At 39.2% G+C, this 21,563-nt stretch overlaps 1 protein-coding gene across 1 annotated transcript in view; it reads right to left on the bottom strand.

The window, feature by feature from the left end:
• Window positions 1-21,563, bottom strand: part of LOC109675442 (phospholipid-transporting ATPase ABCA3-like) — a 147,176-nt gene that overhangs the window by 56,207 nt on the left and 69,406 nt on the right. The window contains exon 10 of the mRNA XM_074059960.1: window positions 4,284-4,455. Coding sequence (XP_073916061.1) covers window positions 4,284-4,455 — 172 coding nt within the window. The remainder of the gene's footprint in view (window positions 1-4,283; window positions 4,456-21,563) is intronic.

Raw genomic sequence — 21,563 nt, forward strand, 5'->3', positions numbered from 1 at the left:
CCCCTGGGAGTAAGACGTTGTTAGGCTGGCTACTTTTGAGGATTATGAGAACTAGGACAGACCAGGCTCCATTCTATTGGGCCCCCAGGAGCCTATGGTCCAAATGAAGATAGGGGGCCATCCTCTTGATCTACTGGTGGACATTGGTACAACCCACTCGGTTGTAACCCAACTCATGGGCCCTTTCTCACAGAGACATGTGACCATTGTTAGGCCATGGGAGGTCAGACTTGCTGCCCCTTCCTCATATCCAGAAAATGCAATCTTGGAAAGCATGAAGTAAGGCTGAGTTCCTCTACATTCCTGATTGCCCTGTGGCTTTGATAGGAAGAGATTATTGTGCAAACTAAGGGCACAGATAACTGTTGACTTAAGGCACAGCAGCCTTACAGCAAAGAGGGCCTGAAGCCAAGATTCTCTCACGGTTGCACAGGAGGAGGATTGCTGACTCTGTGCATCTAAGAAAGAGATTCCTGAGATGCCTGAGCTTCCCTTTAAGATTCCAGGAGTATGGGCTGAAGACAACACCCCTGGACTGGCTCAGAACATACCTCTGGTGGTGGTAGAATTAAAGCCAGGAGCCATTTCTGTTAGCCAGAGAAAAAAATACATTCCTCGCAAAGCCCAAATTGAGATCCAAACGCATCTCGATAGACTCCTGAAGTATGAGATCCTTCAGCCTTGTCAGTCTCCCTGGAATACTCCCTCACTGTCTGTCCAAAAACCAGGGACTAAAGACTAGGCCAGTTCAGAACCTCCGTGCAGTCAACTCAGCAACTGTTACTTTATACCTTGTGGTCCCAAACCTGTACATGATTTTGGGCCTTATCCCAAGTGAGGTAAAGTTCTTTACTTGCCTGGACCTTAAAGAGGCATTTTTTGCATCCGCCTGGCCCCACAGAGCCAACCCATCTTTGCCTTCCAATGGGAAAGTTCTAGTATTGGAGAGAAGGGACAATTGACTTGGACTTGGTTGCCACAAGGCTTCAAAAACCCTCCCACTATCTTTGGGACTGCCTTGGCATCTGACTTGAAGGCTTTCTTGGCCAACCAGCATGGCCACACACTCATCCAGTGCATAGATGACCTTCTGTTGGCTGGACCAACTTAGGAGGATTGTATGGAAGGAACTCAACTCCTTCTCTCCACTTTGTGAAAGGCAGGGTATAAGGTTTGCTGAAAGAAATCTCAGATTTGCCAGGATACTGTCAAATACTTTGGGTTTCACCTGTCACAAGGACAATGCAGACTGGGCTCTGAGAAGAAACAGTCTGTCTGTTCCATTATGGCCCTGAAGACCCATGGACAGATTAGAGAATTTCTAGGGGCTGCAGGTTTCTTTCTTGATCTGGATCCCCAATTAGGTCTCTCCTGGCAAAATCCCTTTATGAAACCACAAAAGGGGAAGAATGGGAACCCATGGTAGGGGTAGAGGAGCAAGAAAAACCCTTTAAAAAGATTAAGAGGGCACTCGTAAATGCCCCTGCTCTGGATTTGCCAGATGTGATGAGACTGGGGACAGTTCTAAGAGTCTTGACCCAGCTGATAGGTTCCTGGAACTGCCTGGTGGCCTATTTACCAAAGCAACTTGATGCAGTTTCCTGAGGCTGGCTACCCTGCCTGCACACCCTGGCAGCCACTGCCATCTTGGTGGCTGAAGCAGCCAAACTTACTTTGGGACAAGAACACACAGTCCGAGTTCCTCACTCTGTTTTGACTCTTATGGAATATAAAGGCAATTATTGGCTGACAAACTCCCAAATGGTCAGATATCAAAGCATGTTATGTGAAAACCCATGTATCCAACTAGAGATTGTTAAGACTCTAACCCTGGCTACCCTATTGACGACTGATTCAGGACTCCTGGAGCATGACTGATTAGAGGCTTTGGAAGAGGTATACTCCAGCCAGCCGCACTTGACCGATCAGCTTATCAGTCATCTTGATGTTAAATATTTCACAGATAGCAATAGCTTTGTCCAGGATGGCACGTATTTTGCCAGATATGCAGTGGTGACTCTGGACACTGTCACTGAATCATGTCCACTGCCAGTTGGGACCTCTGCACAAAAAGCTGAGCTCTCTACTCACGTGGGCACTCCATTTTATTGCAGGAGAGTGGATAAACATCTAAGACTCTAAATATGCCTTTACTACCATTCATGTCCATGGAGCCCTATATAAAGAAAGGGAGCTTATTAACTCAGGAGGAAAAAATGCTAAGTATGGACAAAAAATTCTGGAATTGCTAGAAGCTGTATGGGCCCCTAAGCAAGTAGCAGTCATGCACTGCCAAGGGCACCAGAAGGGGGAGACAACAGCTGTTTGGGGAAACTGAAAAGCTGATAAGGAAGCCAAGTATGCAGCCCTCACAGGAGGATAAACCTCAGCCTCACTGACAGCTGCTTTGTTCCTATGCCCTTTATATGAATGGGACCCATGGTACACACCACAAGAACAGTGTTGGTTTAAGACCAAGGATGAAAATTTTCTATTGGGCGGATGGTGAAAATTTGCCAACAGTCATACTGCAATCCAGAGTTGCTGGCTACTACATTTGTCAAGCAGTTTCATAAAAGAATTCACTCAGAGTGAACAGGTTTTGAGACCATCTTGGCCCAGCATTTTTATGTCCCCAAGCTCTCCAGGATAAGACAGTATGTGAAAAGTGCAGTCTGTGTGCCAAAAACAATCCCCAACAAGGGCCAAGAGTGTCACCCCAAGTGCAAAGTGTTGGAGGAACTCCTTTTGAAAACCTGATTGTGGACTTTACTGAGATGCCATGTGGCAGAGGATGTAAATATTTGGTGGTGTTTGTCTGCACCTCCTCAGGATGGGTGGAAGCCTTCCCTACTCAGACTGAGAAAGCCTGGGAAGTGGCCAGGTGCCTATTAAATAAATAGTTCAGAATACCTATGTCTGTTGGATTGGACAATGGGCTGGCCTTCGTGGCTGAGGTGGTATAGTTGGTAGCTAAGGACTTAGGAATAACTTGGAAACTGCACATGGCCTACCACCCCCAGAGTTCAGGGAAAGTAGAACTTATGAACAGGACTCTAAAACTGCATTTGCGAACATTATACCGGGACATCCACCTACAATGGGATCAGTTACTATCCAGAGCCTTCATCAGGATTAGGTCTAGCCCCACCAAGAGGACAGGTCTCTCCCCTTTCGAAATTCTTTATGGGAACCAACCCCCTTTAGTCAAGGGCCTGTGAGGGGACCTTAAGGAAACAGGTGGCCTCATCTTGAGATAGCAGATGTAGGCCCTGGGGTTGACTCTCAAAAATCAATGAGAGAGACTCCACGTTAGCCTGTCAACTTCCACACACACACTTATAAACCAGGGATGTTGTCTGGGTAAAGGAATGGAATATTCACCTGCTAAAGCCCCACTGAGGGGGCCCTTCCGTTGTTATTTTATCCACCCCCACCACAGTTAAGGTAGCAGAGATTGTTCCCTGGATCCACTGCAGCTAAGTGAAGCCAGCTTCCCTCAGGTGGGAGTGCATCCTTGAACCAGCCTCACAGTGCAATATCACCCTCTGGAATGCCAGCACCCTTCCCCAGCAGGACCCTGCTTCCCAGGAGACAAATGGAGACCATGAACTACCAGACATCAGACCTTCTCTAGTCACTCCGGAAGCTGACTAGTCTACGCACAGTGGAAGCTTGAGGAGTTGCCCATCTCACCTTTGAGCATGAGTCCCTTCTGTGTTTTCTTCTTGATAATCTTGGTCAGCTCTCTACCTGGGGATCCCCAGACCTTGGACTGTGACTCATGTATGTGCACTACCCAAGTGGGAACAATTACCAAAACTCTGGTTTTCCATACTTATTATTCTTGTTCAGACACAGTTGCTGGGTCATGCACACACAACCATACCACCTGCTCAGTGTGCTGGGGCAAGACCAGAGAAGGGGTCACCTAGCCCCAGAGGTTAAAATGGCTAATGGAATAGTATGTGACCATCTATGGGGCAAGCTGTACCCCCATTTCTGTAACCCACTCTAAATGGCATATAAGGAAAAGCTCCCTTTGTTCTTGGGGCTCAGTCTTTGGATGCGATTCCACTGAGTTGCTGCTGGCCTATTTAATAAACTTTCTTCCTGAAAGTTTTGGTGCCCCATCTCTCTGTCTGAGCCTTCCTAAAACAGTAGTACAGACTGGTCCATATTTAGGTACCTAACCTCCAAACATCTTTTAAGTTTAAATATTAGACAACATGAATATATCCAAACCAACATGGTAGGGTTTACCTTCTTAGTGATATTCTTACCCCAGTATTAAATTTAATGGTAGCAACTTCATTCAAACTGGAGAAACTTGGTCTCTCATTATTTTTGGGCATATTCATATTCTGCTCCTTGTCTTGTGCTATGTTTTGGCCCTTCAAGCAATGATGCTGGATAGCCAGACTATTCCTTTGGGAAGATGCCAGCTTATTAACTCTATATACACACACACACACATACATGAAAAGAGCACAAAGCATTTCATTTTAATCACAGCCTCAATCCAACTTTATTTCAAGAATATTGAACAAGGTTCCAAACCTAGCAGACTCCTTGGTCTTTCTCATGAATTGGAACATTGTCCAAAAGCAGTATAATAAAGGTAGTTCCTAATAAACCCACCAGAGAACTGATGCACTCTGAGGCAATATGAAAAAAACAATTATTACAATACATTGTGTGTTTCATTATGCTGAACTTAAGTTAAATGAGTCATCTTTAGTAAAAAGAGTATATTTTGGAAGTGAATAGTTTCTTATTTTATAAAATAAGGACATTGGATAGTAGGTTTTAAAAAAAAATAGTTCTTATGGACTGGGGCATGGCTTAAGTGGTAGAGCACCAGCCTAGCATAAGGTCCTGAGTTCAAACCCCAGTGACACCACACACACAAAAAGTTCTTGTCTTTCTCCACATTGCCTATGTCTGAAGCTGGGTCTTTGTGTGTCCATACTTGAGATGAATGTAGAGATATAAACAAGTAATTATAATCTGAGGAGAGAAATGCTAAGTAGAATAATAGAAGAAAAATGATATTGCAGAATATAAAGAGATAGAAAAGATTAATTCCACTAATAGAAATGGTAAAACACTTGGCAGGATAAATATTATTTGAAATGGTGTACTGTTTTTTTCTAAACCACAGAGCTATAAAAGTCCTTTCAATATCCTCCTGCTAGTATTTGTTTGGAATAGAACATTAATAACAAGTAAATCCTTTAAAATCATGTATCATGAATTTGATTTGTGCCCCTGCATCATGTTTCTTGTTTGATAACAAAAAGATTGAGGACTATTAAGCTTTAAAATATAATTATTAAATATTTTTCTCTATCATGTTTTCATATATATATTACATAAATCATTGTTAATAAATTTCATTAGGAAAAGTTTAGAAAATATAAATAGCAAAAAGTAAAAATATCTCTAGTATCTTGTGTTAACCCTGATAAAATATTTTTCAGAAACATGCATATACACATTTTTTTGGTGGTGCTGGGAGTTGACCTCAGGGCCTTGTGCTTGCTAGGTAGTATTCTACCACTTGAACCATGTCCCCAGCCCCATGTATACACTCTTAAAACTGCCATTTGAATTTTATAGAGTCAATTTACACAATACTTAACGATAGTTATATATTTTGAAAAAGCCCTTGTTAGGTGATATTGTTAGTGTGTGAACATTATAGAATGTGCCTGTGCAAATCTAGATGGTAGATTCTACTACACACCAAGGTTATATGGTATAGCCACTAGAGTATATGCAGTATGTTGACTGAAACACTTATGTGGAACATGACTAAAGGACTAATGTGATTATGATATATTTGGGTATAAATATTACATCTTACTATTTATTTTCTATTCATGCTCTTCTATGATCTCTCTCTCTGTCTCTCTCTTTTTCTTACCCCCCTCATTCCACCCTTTTCTTTGTTCCTCCCTCCTTTTTCTTAACCTTGCTTTGGAATTACCAAGTGTTATTATTAAAATTTTCTTTGTATTAGCTTGTGAGTTATAGATTCAAGTTTGTATTTTAGTTTCCTTATATAGCCAATATTGCTTCAGATTACCCGTTTTGGAGGAAGTGGCCAATGTTGCTAAGAGCAGAAATAAATTATATCCTCTGAATTTTTATTTTCTTGCCATGGTAGCTCTCCACTTCTATGATCTAAAACACAATTTCTCTTTTCTTGGCAAAATCAACCATATATTACAAAAAATAAATGGAAAAATACTAATCACTTACCAATTCAATACTGATACAATTTAGAGTATATATTTTGGTCAAGTTTTTTTTTCTCTAATGTTATGAATATTTGCATATATTTTCCACTAATGAGGGATTAGTATATGATTTGAGGCACCCAAACTCTTCCTATCATAGGCATATCTTCCTATCATATCTTTGTGTGTGTGTGTGTGTGTGTGTGTGTGTGTGTGTGTGTGTGTGTGTGTGGTGGGAATGGGGTTTGTACTCAGGGCTTCACACTTGCAAAGCAGGTGCTCTACAACTCCAGCCCACTTTGCTCTGGTTATTTTGGAGATGAAGGTTTCTTGAACTGTTTGCCTAGCTAGCCTTGAACAGCAATCATCCCAATCTCAGCCTCCCAAGTAGCTAGGATTATAGACTTCGGCCACTGGTGCCCAGTGGCATTAACCTTTTATTCTTTTCTAAGAAGATCATTCTTATTTTCTTGAACACAGCATGAGACATAAATAAAGAACATAAAGACACTAAAAATACATCCCTTACATAACTTCTTTTCAAAATGTTTGTTGCTAGTATGTAGAAATGCAGCTTATTCTGTTGTTGAGTTATATCTTGCTACATTGCCAAATTCATTAATTAGTATGAACAGTTTTTTTTGGTGGAATCATTAGGATTTTTACATACAAGAACATATCCTAGTGCCATATTAAATAGAAGTGGTGAAAATGGGCATGCTTGTTATGGATTTTCAAAATGTCTTTCAACCTTTCACCATGATTACTATGGGTTTTTCATATATGGCTTTTATTATGTTGGGGTATTTTTCTTTTATTCCTAGTTTTTTGAGTCTTCATGATTTAGTCTTCATTGGTTTTATGATTCTAGGGATTAGTCTTTTTCATCTAAGTTATCTGATTTGTTGGAATACAATTATTCTTAATATTCTCATAATCATTTTTATATTTGTAGAATTTGCAGTAATATGTGTAATTTCATTTTTGATTTTAGTAAGTTCAGATTTTCTCTTAGCTAAAGATTTGTCAATTTTTTCAGCCTCTTTAAAGCACAAACTTTGAGTTTCATTGATTTTTCTCTATTGTTTTTCTATTCTCTTTTTCATTGATCTCTGAGGTTATCTATTGTTGATTTGAGATTTTCTTTACTATTTATTTATTTGCAGTACTGGGGGTTAAACTCAAGGCCTTGTGCTTATTAGGAAGGTGCTCCTATCACTTGAGCCTTTTTTCCCTCTGGTTATTTTTGAGGTAGGATCTTGCTTTATACATATGGGTCAGACTTGATCATGATCCTCCTATTTACACTTCCTATTAATTTGGGATGACAAGTCTTCATCAACACATCCAGCTTTTATTGATTGAAACAGCTGACCTCAAACCAAGATCCTCCTGGTTTCTGCCTCCTGAGTAGCAAGGATTATAGATGTAAGCCACTGTGTATGGCTAGCAGTCTTTTTAAATGTAAGCATATAACTAAAAAGTTTCTCCTTTGATTTTCCGAGATGGTGGATTGCTGACAGGCACCATTTTCTCATGTCTCCTTAAGCCAGAAATAAAACCTCAGGCAATGTGGCTGCAAGGAGAGATGTAAGCTAAAACAGCACACAAGTATAAGGACAGACAATAGCTAGAAAAATCAAGAAATACTGATCTCTAACTAAACCCCTAAAAAGCAAATCCACCACCAGCATAGAACTGCTCTATCTGGTGCCTCTCTCAGCCTGTTTTTTTTTTTTCTTCCTATTTTAATTGCCTCCAGCAAGAGGCATGTGCATGGGCTGCCCTGTGAACAAAACTGCATGGAAGGCTGAAAGCAGGTCAACAAGCCTTACCTGGACTACAGATGCCAACTATCATCTGCATCCCACCACTTGGGGTAAAAAGGCCAGCACGGAAATGAACAGATTTATTCCTAGGGCTGTTGCATAGGCTGGCCCTATGGGTAGATGAAAATACATCTGACAACCTTGGGAAAACTTTTGGCTATGTGGGTTGATTAAAGGACCCCACACTGAGACTGGGAATGGTGATGGGAGTGAAGCTGCATGAACTTGACTATAATCAGTGTTACCACTGTGGACTACCACCCAGCCAAGTCTAGCATGTGGACAGAAATAATCTGATCTCCAAGAAAACTTTCGGCTAAGCAGGCTGATTAAAGGCACCAACACATGGCTCTGGACTGGCAGAGGTGGAGTGAAGCAGATCAGTCCAGGGTCTCTATCCAAAAGAAAGGCATGGAATCCAGCAGGCTAGCAGGTTAGAACTTAACATCAAAGCATAAAGGCCAACTAGCTAGAGCCTTTAACCCACTGCCCAACCCAGCAATGTATGTATATACACAAGTGAAAGGAGCTTTTCATGTTCCCTCTCCAAATGAAACATTAAACTGGATACCTAGATAGAAAAGGGGGAAAAAGCTCATTGTGGACAAGCCAGAGCAGCCACTGGAGTCCCTTAGTAGGACAAAGCACGGGCTTTGAGAGCAGCAGAGTGCTTCCTGACTGATCAGCTGTGCTTGGGGATACCACCATCCATTCTGAACTATTGCCCCACATGCCTGGAACTGTCCCATTTTATCTCACCACTTCCCTAATCCAGAGCCTTCCTCCCAGTCTATACCTGGTCAATCCAGGGCCTTTGAGGGACACATGAGTAAATACAATAGGAGAACTGCAGACAGAAACCTGAGGTCCAGAGACCGGAGGGGAGCATGCATTGTACTGCTAGAGCTCAGTAGACATTCAGTCTTCTCAAAAAGGAAGAAATACTGACTTTTAAAAATTAAAATATTTTTAATTTATCTTTTTTCTTCTTACATTTTTCACATTTCCTTTTCACTTTTCCTACCTCTAGAACAGTTTATGAACTACTCTACTTGTATTTTATTCCAGCTCCTTTTATTATTACTGATGTTTCTATCCTTTTGCAATCCTTGATAATAGTATCCTTCTCCACAACAGTGGAATTGTATTTCTGCACACTGGTGGTTTTGATTACCTGCAGTCCTCATATTTCACTCACCTTCTCCCCCATCTTTCTTATTTCTTATTTCTTCCCTCACCCCCCCCTTATTTTTACAACCTATTCAAACAAGTTTATTTTCTGTACCAAAGAGTACTTTACTATACCATATAAGAGTGCAAATCCCATTCATATGTAATGTGATTGGTTGTATAGATAATGTTGCCAATGGTATCTTATTTCATGTAAATATCTGATTTGGTATTGGTGAATGTACTATTACTGAGTTAGGGCACTAACTCAGTAATAGTACATCAACCCTGCTGCTAAGCAGTCCTGAAGAACATAGAGAATAATCTAAGGGAAAGACTTTAGGGGCTACAACCTCAAACCAATGAACTGACTACAGATAAGCACATGAAATATGAAAAAGCAAAGGAACACATCATCTGAAAAAGTCAACAGTCAAGGATATAGTGAAGGGACAATATCTTAATTTTTGACCTCAAAAGAATGATAAGAACAATTAATGAGATGAAAGAAGAGATGCATAAACACCTCAATAAAATCAAACAATATGAATGAACAGTAAATGAATTAAATGAACTCAAAGAAGATACAAATAGCAGAATGGACTCAAGGAAAATGCAAATTAATAGCAAAATGAAATAAGGAAATAGTGACAGACATAAGAGAGGAATTCAGTAAAGAATTAGACAACCTGAAAAAATTCAACTGAAGCTCTGGAAATAAAAAGATCCTTAAGTTAAATAAAAAATTCAGTTGAAAGCCTCTCCAGAAGACAATCAAATGGAAGACAGAATTTCAGGGCTTGAAGATAAAGTAAATGTAGTAGAAAAATGAGATAAAGAAATGAAAGAAGAAATACAAATAGAATATGCAAGAACTCTGGGACTTCATTAAAAGACCAAACATATGAATCATGGGCATTGAAGAGAAGAGGTGTAAGCTAAAGTCACCAGAAACATTCAACAAAGCAGTAACAGAAAACTTCTGAAATCTTGAGAAAGAGATGGTCATCCAGGCACAAGAGGCCTTTAGGACTCCAAATAGACAAGATCAAAATAGAACCTCTTCATGTCATATTCTACCTAATTATAGCAGGTATTTGTTAAAGCAACAAAAAGCTAATGAACAAAATGAAAATTTCTTCAATGAACTCATATTGACTTATGAGCTCCATGATGGTGAGCAAGATGAACTAGACATGATGGAGACAAAGAATGGCATGCTTATGCCTGAGTTTTGTTTAATCTCTCAAAAATGAGAAACTGACCAATTATATTTTCACAAATTGGTTGGCTGTAAGGCTAAAAAAGAGCCAGTTCCTTTGGCTCCTACCTAAGCAAACCAAAATCCAACTCAGTGTAAACAGTCATATTCTAGGACAATCAAAAAACACCATTTAACATCTATCCAGGAACTTTCCCAAACGAGGCTAATGCTTCAACTTAACCAAATATTGGTTTTATTTTGATTGGCAAAATAATAATTGTGTATATTGGTAGGGTATAACACTAGTATTTTGATACACAGTGTCATGATCAAATCAGGGTAATTAACATGTCTATCACTTTAAACATTTATCATTTTGCTATGAAGAGAACATTCAGAATTTTCTCCTAGTTATTTTGAAATACACATAAACATTATAATTTGTCTACTGTGCACTGAAACACCAGAACATATTCCACTGTCACTTGGTACCTATTGACTAGCCTCTCCCCATTCAGTCCCCCTTACTTTTCCAAGCATCATGTAACCAACAGTCACACTCAACATCTATGAGATCAACTTATTAAGATTACACAATGAGAAGAATCATGTAGCATTTGTCTTTCTGTGCCTGGCTTATTTCACTTAACACAATGTCTTCCAGGTTTACTCAGGTTGCCACAAATGACAGGATTTCACTTTTTTCATGGCTGAAAAGAAAAAATACAATTCTGGAAAAAGGAATTTTTAAAATTTCCTAAAAAATGTTTTTTTACCTTTTAAAAGGAGACTTATTTGAGAACCACATAAAAATTCAACAGAACTTTTCACAGGCTACTTTACACAATAAAATAGGCAGTAATAACACATATTTGTGGAAGAATAACCACTCAGGGATACCAATGACATTTGCATGAATGTAACAGTCATGAGTAGACTCACACATTCATAAGGAAATAGTAAAAGAGAAAAGAAGTATAAATACGTTAGCACTATGGTTGTTAATTGTGTGCACCCAGCTTTAAAACTGCAGCTACCTGAAATACTGTTATGGACAACCTAAGTCTTTTGATGAAATTGATAAAAATCTGTGAGAGTTTGGAACTGCATATGCCATCACCCAACAAGCAGAGACCTCAAGAAATTTTATCTCTCACAAATGCAGATATACAGAAAGGATATCCCTCTTTGAATGGATGAAGAAATTTCAACATTTTTGCCAACATGCATAATACTTATATACAAAGTTGATGTTGTGATAATGTGCTTTCATAGAGTCAAATTTGAAAAAATGCACAACACATATCAAAACTCTTTAAAAGTCTCAATACAATACCTTCATGTATTAGAAATGACATGAAGATGAAATACACAACAAAACAGATTGTAAAAAAGTAATGCTAACAGAGTTGGTGGTTTGCAGACAGCTACTACATTCGTGTGCCTCCATGAACCAGAAATAAAAGCTCAGGTACATGGCTGCAAGGAAAGAAAGGAAACTTAGTAAGCCAGGGGAGGGCACCAGGGAAAGATAGTGGCTGGAGAAAAAAATATTGAATTTTAGATCTATAAAAGAAACAAACAGAATACTTTACTGGGGTGGAGCCCAGAATTGCCCTGCAAAACTGTGAACAGATCCACTCCATCCCTACACCATTATGGCTCAGCCTTTTTGTTTGTTTGTTTGCTTTTGGTAAGAGTCACCTGCACAAAACACTCTGGAAACAAAACTGCCCGGAGGGATAAGTGTTGGCCATCAAGCCTCACCCAGCCAGTGGAAACCAGTGCCCCATCCAGGGCAAAGGGCAGGTGCAGGAGTGAGAACCCCCAATAGAGTTTCTTCTAACTCGCTACATCCCTAGATACACAATTCAATCATACATCGATACAGTGGTCCATGTGACTCTCTACAAGGTAGGATGATCAGAGCTCCCCCATATCTTGCCATAGTACAGTGCTCCAGTGGAAGACACTGGGTTTCCTGCCCAGGACAAATGGCAGGCACAGGAGTGAGCTCACCTGTTGGCTATATCCCTAAACACACTGCCCAACATAGCAGTGTATGTGTATACACAAGTAATAAGAGCTATTCACCCATCACACTGCAAAATATACATCAAATTAGAGCAGCACACCAGATCAGCTCAACCCCTGGAATTGCTGCTACTCCTCAAGACCTGCACCACCTCATTCCAACCACTGCCACTGGTCCAGAGCCTTAAGTGACCATGGATCAAGGCTGCATCCAGAGAGCAATCCCCAGCAATCCAGGACCCAGAGGGGATACATGAGTAAACACAACAGGGAAAAGACAGTCAGAATGCTGAGAACCAGATATTGGAGTAGAACACCCACTGCTCAGACAGTCTAGCAAGCACACTCTTCTCAACAAGGAATAAATACTGGCTTATTTTTTTCTATTTTTCTTTTCCAAATTTTCCTATTTGTAGTTCATTCTTCCTTCCTTTTATTAGTCTTAATTTTTATATCCCTTTGCAATCCCTGACTATAGCATTTGTCTTCACAATATTCCCGCACAGTATTATTTTCTTTACCTTCAGCCTGCAATTTCATTACCATTTCCCCCATCTTCCTTCTTCTTTTTCTCACCCCATTTATTTTTACTACATAAATTTAAAATTCTACACAAAATACTTTTCTAACCCTTTCATATATAAAAATATTAGTTGTGTAGATGATGTTACCAATTTGATTTTAATCTATGTAAATATATGGTTAGGTTTTGAATTGGTGAATTTGTTATTGCTGAGTTTTACTATCAGGCCAGTGATGAGAAATGGCACACCAACACTGTCACTACCTGGACCACCAGAACATAGAGAATAATACAATTGAAAGACAGATAGTTAAAATGTCCAACTAATGACTTGACTTTCGATGAACAAATCTCAGTGCAGTAACACAAGAAATATGAAAAACAAGACATACCACCTCAAAAAGTTAACAATCACACAATAAAAATGTGAATGATAGCAAAGTGATGAAATCACAAATACTGAACTCAAAAGAATGATAAGAATGAATATCAATGAAAATAAAGATGGCCAGGAGATTCCAAGATGGTGACTAGAGGGATGAAGCAGAAAGCATGCTTCCTAAAATAAAATCATGGAGAGACACTGGAGATACACCTTACAGGAAAAACCACTGAGAAGAGGCAAAACTTTGACTCCTCCACACCCCTAACCACGCATAGCATCCCTACTCGAAATTAAACGGAGAAACCAGGAGGGCTCTCGCACCACCAGATGCCAGCTCCCAGACCGCTTGGGAAGACGCAGATCACAAGGTGAGCTAAGTGGCATGCAGTACTCCCACAGACAATCCTGGGCCAGATCAGCATAGCCCCCTGGACAGAACGACCTCCACCCAGGGATAAAAGAAAAAAACCTGAATAAACAACAACAAAAAAGACACATAGCAAAGAGGGTAGGGTACCCTGAGCGCTGAAGGGGAGGGAGGGGAAATCCTTCATGGAACTGTAAATAAACAAGCTAGCCAGAGAAAGCAGGAGTAGTGGCACCCACCCAGCAACCAGGAGTGGAAAAGCTTGTAAAAGAAGTGGTGTGAGGAAAACTCCACTGGAGGGGGGAAGGGCCATTTTCCACGTGAACTGTAAATAAACAAGATGGCTGGAGAAGGCAGGAGTGCCAGCACCCACCCAGCAATCAGGAGCGGGAAAGCTTGTAAAAGTGATGGTAGGAGGAAAACTCCACAGGAGAGGGGGGAAGGGCCACTTCCCACGTGAACTGTAAATAAACACACTGGCTGGAGAAGGCTGGTGTACAGCCACCACCCTCAGTGTGCTTGGAAAGGAGAAAGCTTGTAACAGTGGTGGTCACGCCCAGCAGAACTCTAAGTAAACAAAGCCCATGGGGCTAGGTGACTGTTAAACTCACTCCTGAGATCTGCACAAATAAAGCCTCCAGCAACAGCAGGCTGACAGCAGCGGGCAGTGGAACCGCAACATCAGATACCCATTCACAAAGCTGTCTCCAGACTCTTTTTTTTTTTCTCTCTTCCTTTGATGAGACAACAACCGAACTACACCTGCATGCTGACAAACTTACTGAAACTGTATTGCATTTCACCTTGGGACACTTTGTGGTGTTTTTGTTTTTTTGGTTTTTTTTCCCCTTTGATGAGACAAGGACAGAACTACTTCTGAGACACCATCTCCAGGATTGGAGGCTGAGGGACTAACACCAAAATTATTAAGACTGAAACTTTATTGCATTTGAACTTGGAGATTTTTATTTCAATCCTCTCTCTGTTTCTCAAATGTCTGTTTAGCTTACTGTTGATTAGTACACTATCTCTCCCTGTTTATATCTTTGACACTTTTTTCTTTGTTTTTTTAAATTGTTTATTCGTTTTTCCCTTTTTCTTTACCTTCTTTGCTTTCCCTCTCCTCTCACCCTTCCATTCTAAATATCACCATTGTTATTATTACAAGCTAGAAAATACTTAATTGCACACAGTACAGGGACAATAACAATACCAAGGGCAATGATAGGAAGACAGAAAAAACAGGGAAACCTACAGCCAGCATTATACTTAATTCAGAAAAACTGAAACCATTCCCTTAAAATCAGGAACTAGACAAAGATGCCCACTATCTTCACTCCTATTCAACATAGTACTGGAATTCCTAGCTAGAGCAATTAGGCAAGAAGAAGGAATAAAAGGAACACAAATAGGTAAAGAAACTGTCAAAATATCCCTATTTGCAAACAATATGATCCTATACATTAAAGACCCAAAAAACTCTACTCAAAAGGTCCTAGACACATCAATAGCTATAGCAAGGTAGCAGGATATAAAATCAACATAGAAAAATCATTAGCATTTCTATACACTAATAATGAACAAACTGAGAAAGAATATATGAAAATAATTCCATTTACAATATCTTCGAGGGAATTCCAAGATGGCAGCTAGAGGGAGGAAGCAGAAAGCGTGCCTCCTAAAGTAAAATCTTGGAGAGAAACTGGAGATACACCTTACAGGAAAAACCACCCAGAAGAGGCAAAACTTTGACTCCTCCACACCTCCAGCCTGAGCATAGCATCTCCACTTCATGTTAAATGGAGAAACCAGGAGGGTTCCGTGCCGCGGCCATATGCTAGTGCCCAGATGGCTTGGGAAGACGCGGACCACAAGGTGAGCTAAGCGGCATGAGGTACTCCCTCAGTCAACCCTGGGCCAAATCAGCACAGCCCCCTGGACAGACCAACCCCTACCCAGGGAAAAAAAGAGAAAATGAATAATAAGCAATAACAACAAAAAAGACACATAGCAAAGAGGGTGGGATGCCCTGAGCACTGAAGGATGAGGAAGGAGAAATGACTCACAAGCCAGCTGGAGAAGGCAGAAGTAGTGGCACATGCCCAGCAATCAGGAGCGGGAAAGCTTATGAAAGTGGCGGTGGGAGGAAAACTCCACAGGAGACGGGGGAAGACCACTTCCCACATGAGCTGTAAATTAACAGGCAGGCCTGAGAAAGCTGGTGCAATGTCACCTTCCCCAGTGTGCTTGGAAAGGGAAAAGCTTGTAGCAGTGGCATAGAGTCCAGGAGAACTCTGAGTAAATAAAGCCTGAGGGGCTAGGTGAGTGTTAAGCTCACTCCTCAGTTCTGCATAAATTAAGCCTCCAACAACAGCATGCTGACAGCATCGGGCAGGTGAGCCACAGCCTCAGATAGCCATTCACAGAACTGTCTCCAGACTCTGTTTTTTTTCTCTCTCTCCATTTGATGAGACAATAACCGAACTACACCTGCATGCTGAAAAACTTACTGAAACTGTATTGCATTTGAACTTGGGACACTTTGTGGTGTTTTGTTTTCTTTTGTGCTGTTTTGTTTTAGTTTTGGTTCCCCTTTGATGAGACGATAGAACTATTTCTCAGACACCATCTCCAGGATTGGAGGCTGAGGGATTAACACCAAAATTATTACGACTGAAACTTTATTGCATTTGAACTTGGAGATTTTATGTATATATAAATATATAAAAAAATATATATATAAATGTATTATATATGTATATATATATATATACATATAAATCTTTTTCTTTTTTCATTTATTTATTTTTTATTTTCAGTCCTCTCTCTGTCTCTCTAATGCCTTTTTAGCTTACTGTTGATTAGTACACTATCTCTCCCTGTTTATATCTTTGAAACTTTTTTGTTGTTTGTTTTCTTTTTTCTACTTGTTTATTTGTTTTTCCCTTTTTCTTTAACTTCTTTGCTTTCCATCTCCTCTCTCCCTTCCATTCTAAATATCACCATTGTTATTATTACAAGCTAGAAAATACTTAATTGCACACAGTACAGGGACAATAAAAACACCAAGAGCAATGACGGGAAGACAGAAAAAACAGGGAAACCAGTTTCCCCATATCAAAAAATAGTACAGGAACCAGAGGGGAATGAAGAAAACAGATACTCAGATCCAGACTCCAACAAAATGAAGATAAACTATGCCAAAGAACCCAATGAAGCCCAAAAGAACAATCTAAAAGAAGAAATACTACAGGTACTCAATGAGAATTTTATAGAGATGATACTGGATATGGTCAACCAAAATGTACAGGAGACACTGAAGAAATTCCAAGGCAACAAAAATACAGAATTTGAAAAAGCACAAGAAGAAATAAAAGAAACCATAGAAGCACTGTATAAACACCAAAGTGAAACAAAGAACACGATGAATAAGTGGATAAATGAACTCAGGACAAAACCAGACAATATTAAAGAGGAAGGGACTCAGGATATGGAAAACCTCAGAAAAAAGAATGAAACAGAATTGCAAAACAAAATGGAAGGCCAATCCAGCAGAATAGAACAAACAGAAGACAGAATCTCAGAACTCAAAGATGAAATGGTAATTAAAGGAAAAACTGAAGAACTATTAATTAAACAACTCAAGACCTGTGAAAAGAAAATGCAAGAACTCACTGACTCCATCAAAATACCAAACTTGAGAATCATGGGCATTGAAGAAGGAGAAGAGGTGCAAGCAAAGGGAATGCATAATATATTCAACAAAATAATAACAGAAAATTTCCCACATCTAGAGAAATCTATTCCGATACAGAAGCAAGAAGCCTCCAGAACACCAAACAGACCAGATCAAAATAGACCTACTCTGCAGCATATCATGATTAAAACAACAAGTTCAGAAACTAGGGAAAGAATATTGAAGGCTGTAACAAATAACATACAAAGGTAAACCACAGCAAACTTCTCAAAAGAAACATTAAAAGCAAGAAGAGCGTGGGGTGAGATCTTCCGGGCACTGAATGAAAATAACTTCAATCCCAGCATACTCTACCCAGCAAAACTATCATTCAAAATAGATGGAGCAATAAAAGTCTTCCATGATAAGCAGAAACTAAAACAATATGTGACCACAAAGCCACCACTACAAAAGATTCTTCAAGGGATTCTGCAGCACCAAACTACAGGAAAAGAAAAAGCAAGACAGTAGAGAGTAACCTCAACTTAGGTACACAAAATCAAACCTTCAAACAACTAAGACAACTAAATGACAGGAATCACCACATACCTATCAGTACTAACACTTAATGTTAACGGATTTAATTCACCCATCAAAAGGCACCGCTTGATGAAATGTATTAAAAAGGAAGATCCAACAATTTGTTGCTTACAGGAGACCCATCTCACCGACAGAAATTAGCATAGGCTTAGGATGAAAGGCTGGAAGAAGATTTACCAAGCCAATCGCCCCCGAAAACAGGCAGGAGTAGTAATACTTATCTCGGACAAAGTAGACTTCAAACCTACATTGATCAAACGAGGTAAAGAAGGACATTCCATACTAATAAAAGGGGAAATAAACTAAAAGGAAATAACAACTATCAATGTATATGCACCCAATGACAACGCACCCACTTTCATCAAACATACCCTGAAGGACCTAAAAGCATATATAAACGCCAACACAGTGGTTGTGGGAGACTTTAACACTGCATTATCATCAATAGATAAGTCATCCAAAGAAAAAGTCAATAAAGAAATCCTAGATCTAAAAAGACCATTCACCATGACCATGTAGGTTTCATCCCAGGAATGCAGGGGTGGTTCAACATACGAAAATCAATAAACGTAATAAACCACATTAACAGAAGCAAAGACAAAAAATCATCTCAATAGATGCAGAAAAAGCCTTTGATAAGATCCAACACCATTTCATGATCAAAGCTCTAAGAAAACTAGGAATAGAAGGAAAGTACCTCAATATTATAAAAGCTATATATGACAAACCTACAGCCAGCATTATACTCAACAGAGAAAAACTGAAACCATTCCCTCTAAAATCAGGAACTAGACAAGGATGCCCACTATCTCCACTCCTATTCAACACAGTACTGGAATTCCTAGCCAGAGCAATTAGGCAAGAAGAAGGAATAAAAGGAATACAAATAGGTAAAGAAACTGTCAAAATATCCCTATTTGCAGATGACATGATCCTATACCTTAAAGACCCAAAAAAACTACTCAAAAGCTCCTAGACACCATCAATAGCTATAGCAAGGTAGCAGGATATAAAATCAACATAGAAAAATCATTAGCATTTTTATACACTAATATATGAAAACAATTCCATTTACAATAGCTTCAAAAAATATCAAATACCTAGGTGTAAATCTAACAAAAGATGTGACTGACCTCTACAAGGAAAACTATAAAATTCTGAAGAAAGAGACTGGGGAAGAGTATAGAAAGTGGAGAGATTGCCCATACTCATGGATTGGTAGAATCAACATAGTAAAAATGTCGATACTCCCAAAAGTAATCTACATGTTTAATGCAATTCCCATCAAAATTCCAATGACATTCATTAAAGAGATTGAAAAATCTACCATTAAATTTATATGGAAACACAAGAGGCCACGAATAGTAAAGGCAATACTCAGTCAAAAGAACAACGCTGGATGTATCACGATACCCAACTTCAAACTATATTACAAAGCAATAACAATAAAAACAGCTTGGTACTGGCACAAAAACAGACATGAAGACCAGTGGAACAGAATAGAGGACCCAGATATGAAGCCACACAACTATAAACAACTTGTCTTTGACAAAGGAGCTAAAAATATATGATGGAGAAATAGCAGCCTCTTCAACAGAAACTGCTGGGAAAACTGGTTAGCAGTCAGCAAAAAACTGAAACTAGATCCATATATATCGCCCTATACCAATATTAACTCAAAATGGATCAAGGATCTTAATATCAGACCACAAACTCTAAAGTTGATACAGGAAAGAGTAGGAAATACTCTGGAATTAATAGGTGTAGGCAAGAACTTTTTCAATGGAACCCCAGCAGCTCATCAACTAAGAGATAACATAGATATATGGGACTTTGTAAAACTAAAAAGCTTCTGCTCAACAAAAGAAATGGTCTCTAAACTGAAGAGAACACCCATAGAGTGGGAGAAAATATTCACCAGCTACACATCAGACAAAGGACTGATAACCAGAATATATAGGGAACTTAAAAAACTAAATTCTCCCAAAACTAATGACCCAATAAGGAAATGGGCAAGTGAACTAAACAGAACTTTCTCAAAAGAAGAAATTCAAATTGCCAAAAAACACATGATAAAATGTTCACCATCTCTAGCAATAATGGAAATGCAAATTAAAGCCACACTAAGATTCCACCTCACCCCTGTTAGAATAGCCATCATAAGCAACAACACTAACAACAGGTGTTGGCAAGGATGTGGGGAAAAAGGAACCCTCATACACTGTTGGTGGGAATGTAAACTAGTACAATCACTCTGGAAAAAAATTTGGAGGCTACTTAAAAAGCTAAACTTTGACCAACCATATGATCCAGCAATACCACTCTTGGGGATATACCCCAAAGAATGTGACACAGGTTACTCCAGAGGCACCTGCACACCCATGTTTATTGCAGCAGTATTCACAATAGCCAAGTTATGGAAACAGCCAAGATGCCCCAGCACTGATGAATGGATTAAGAAAATGTGGTATTTATACACAGTGGAATTTTATGCAGCCATGAAGAAGAATGAAGTGTTATCATTCGCTGGTAAGTAGATCGAATTGGAGAACATCATTCTGAGTGAGGTTATCCTGGCCCAAAAGACCAAAAATCATATGTTCTCCCTCATATGCAGACATTAGATCAAGGGCAAACACAACAAGGGGACTGGACTTTGAGCACATGATAAAGTTAGAGCACACAAGGGAGGTATGAGGATAGGTAAGACACCCAAAAAACTAGATAGCATTTGTTGCCCTCAGCGCAGAGAAACTAAAACACATACTTTAAAGCAACTGAGGCCAATAGGAGAAGGGGACCAGGAACTAGAGAAAAGGTTAGTTCTCTTAGAAGAAAAGGTTAGTTAACTTAGAAGGTAACATACATGTACAGGAAATCAATGCGAGTCAACTCCCTGTATAGCTATCCTTATCTCAACTAGCAAAAACCCTTGGTCCTCCCTTTTATTGCTTATACTCTGTTTTCAAGAAAATTAGAGATAAAGTCAGAATGGTTTCTGCCGGGTAGCAAGTGGTAATGGGGGGTTAGGGGGGGAATGGGGGGAGGGTAAGGGAGGGGACGGGGAAGGGGGGAGTAATGACCCAAACATTGTATGCACATATGAATTAAATAAAAATTAAAAAAAAAGAGCAAGAAAAAATAAATTAAAAAAACAAAAATATAAAAAAGAAAGAAAAGAAAGATGAATGTATAAACACCTCAATGAATTCAAGAAGAATTTAAATAGTTAAATGAATTCAAATCATATGGAAATTTTAGGGAAATTCAATAAAGATATAGAAATTTTGAAAAGAAAATCAGATTGAACTTCTGGAAATGAAAATCTCTGTAAGTCAAATAAAAACTTAATCAAAAGTCTGTACAATAGACTATATCAAATGGAAAACAGATGTCAGGACTTGAAGACAAAGCAGATATAACAGAAAAACCAGGTTAAGGTAAAGAAAAAAGAATGAAGAAGTATGAATGGAACATGCAAGTCCTCTGGGACACATTTAAAAACATAAAAGTATAAATGATGCACTTAG

This window comes from Castor canadensis, chromosome 17 (genome assembly GCF_047511655.1).
Source record: "Castor canadensis chromosome 17, mCasCan1.hap1v2, whole genome shotgun sequence".
Classification (NCBI taxonomy): domain Eukaryota; kingdom Metazoa; phylum Chordata; class Mammalia; order Rodentia; family Castoridae; genus Castor; species Castor canadensis.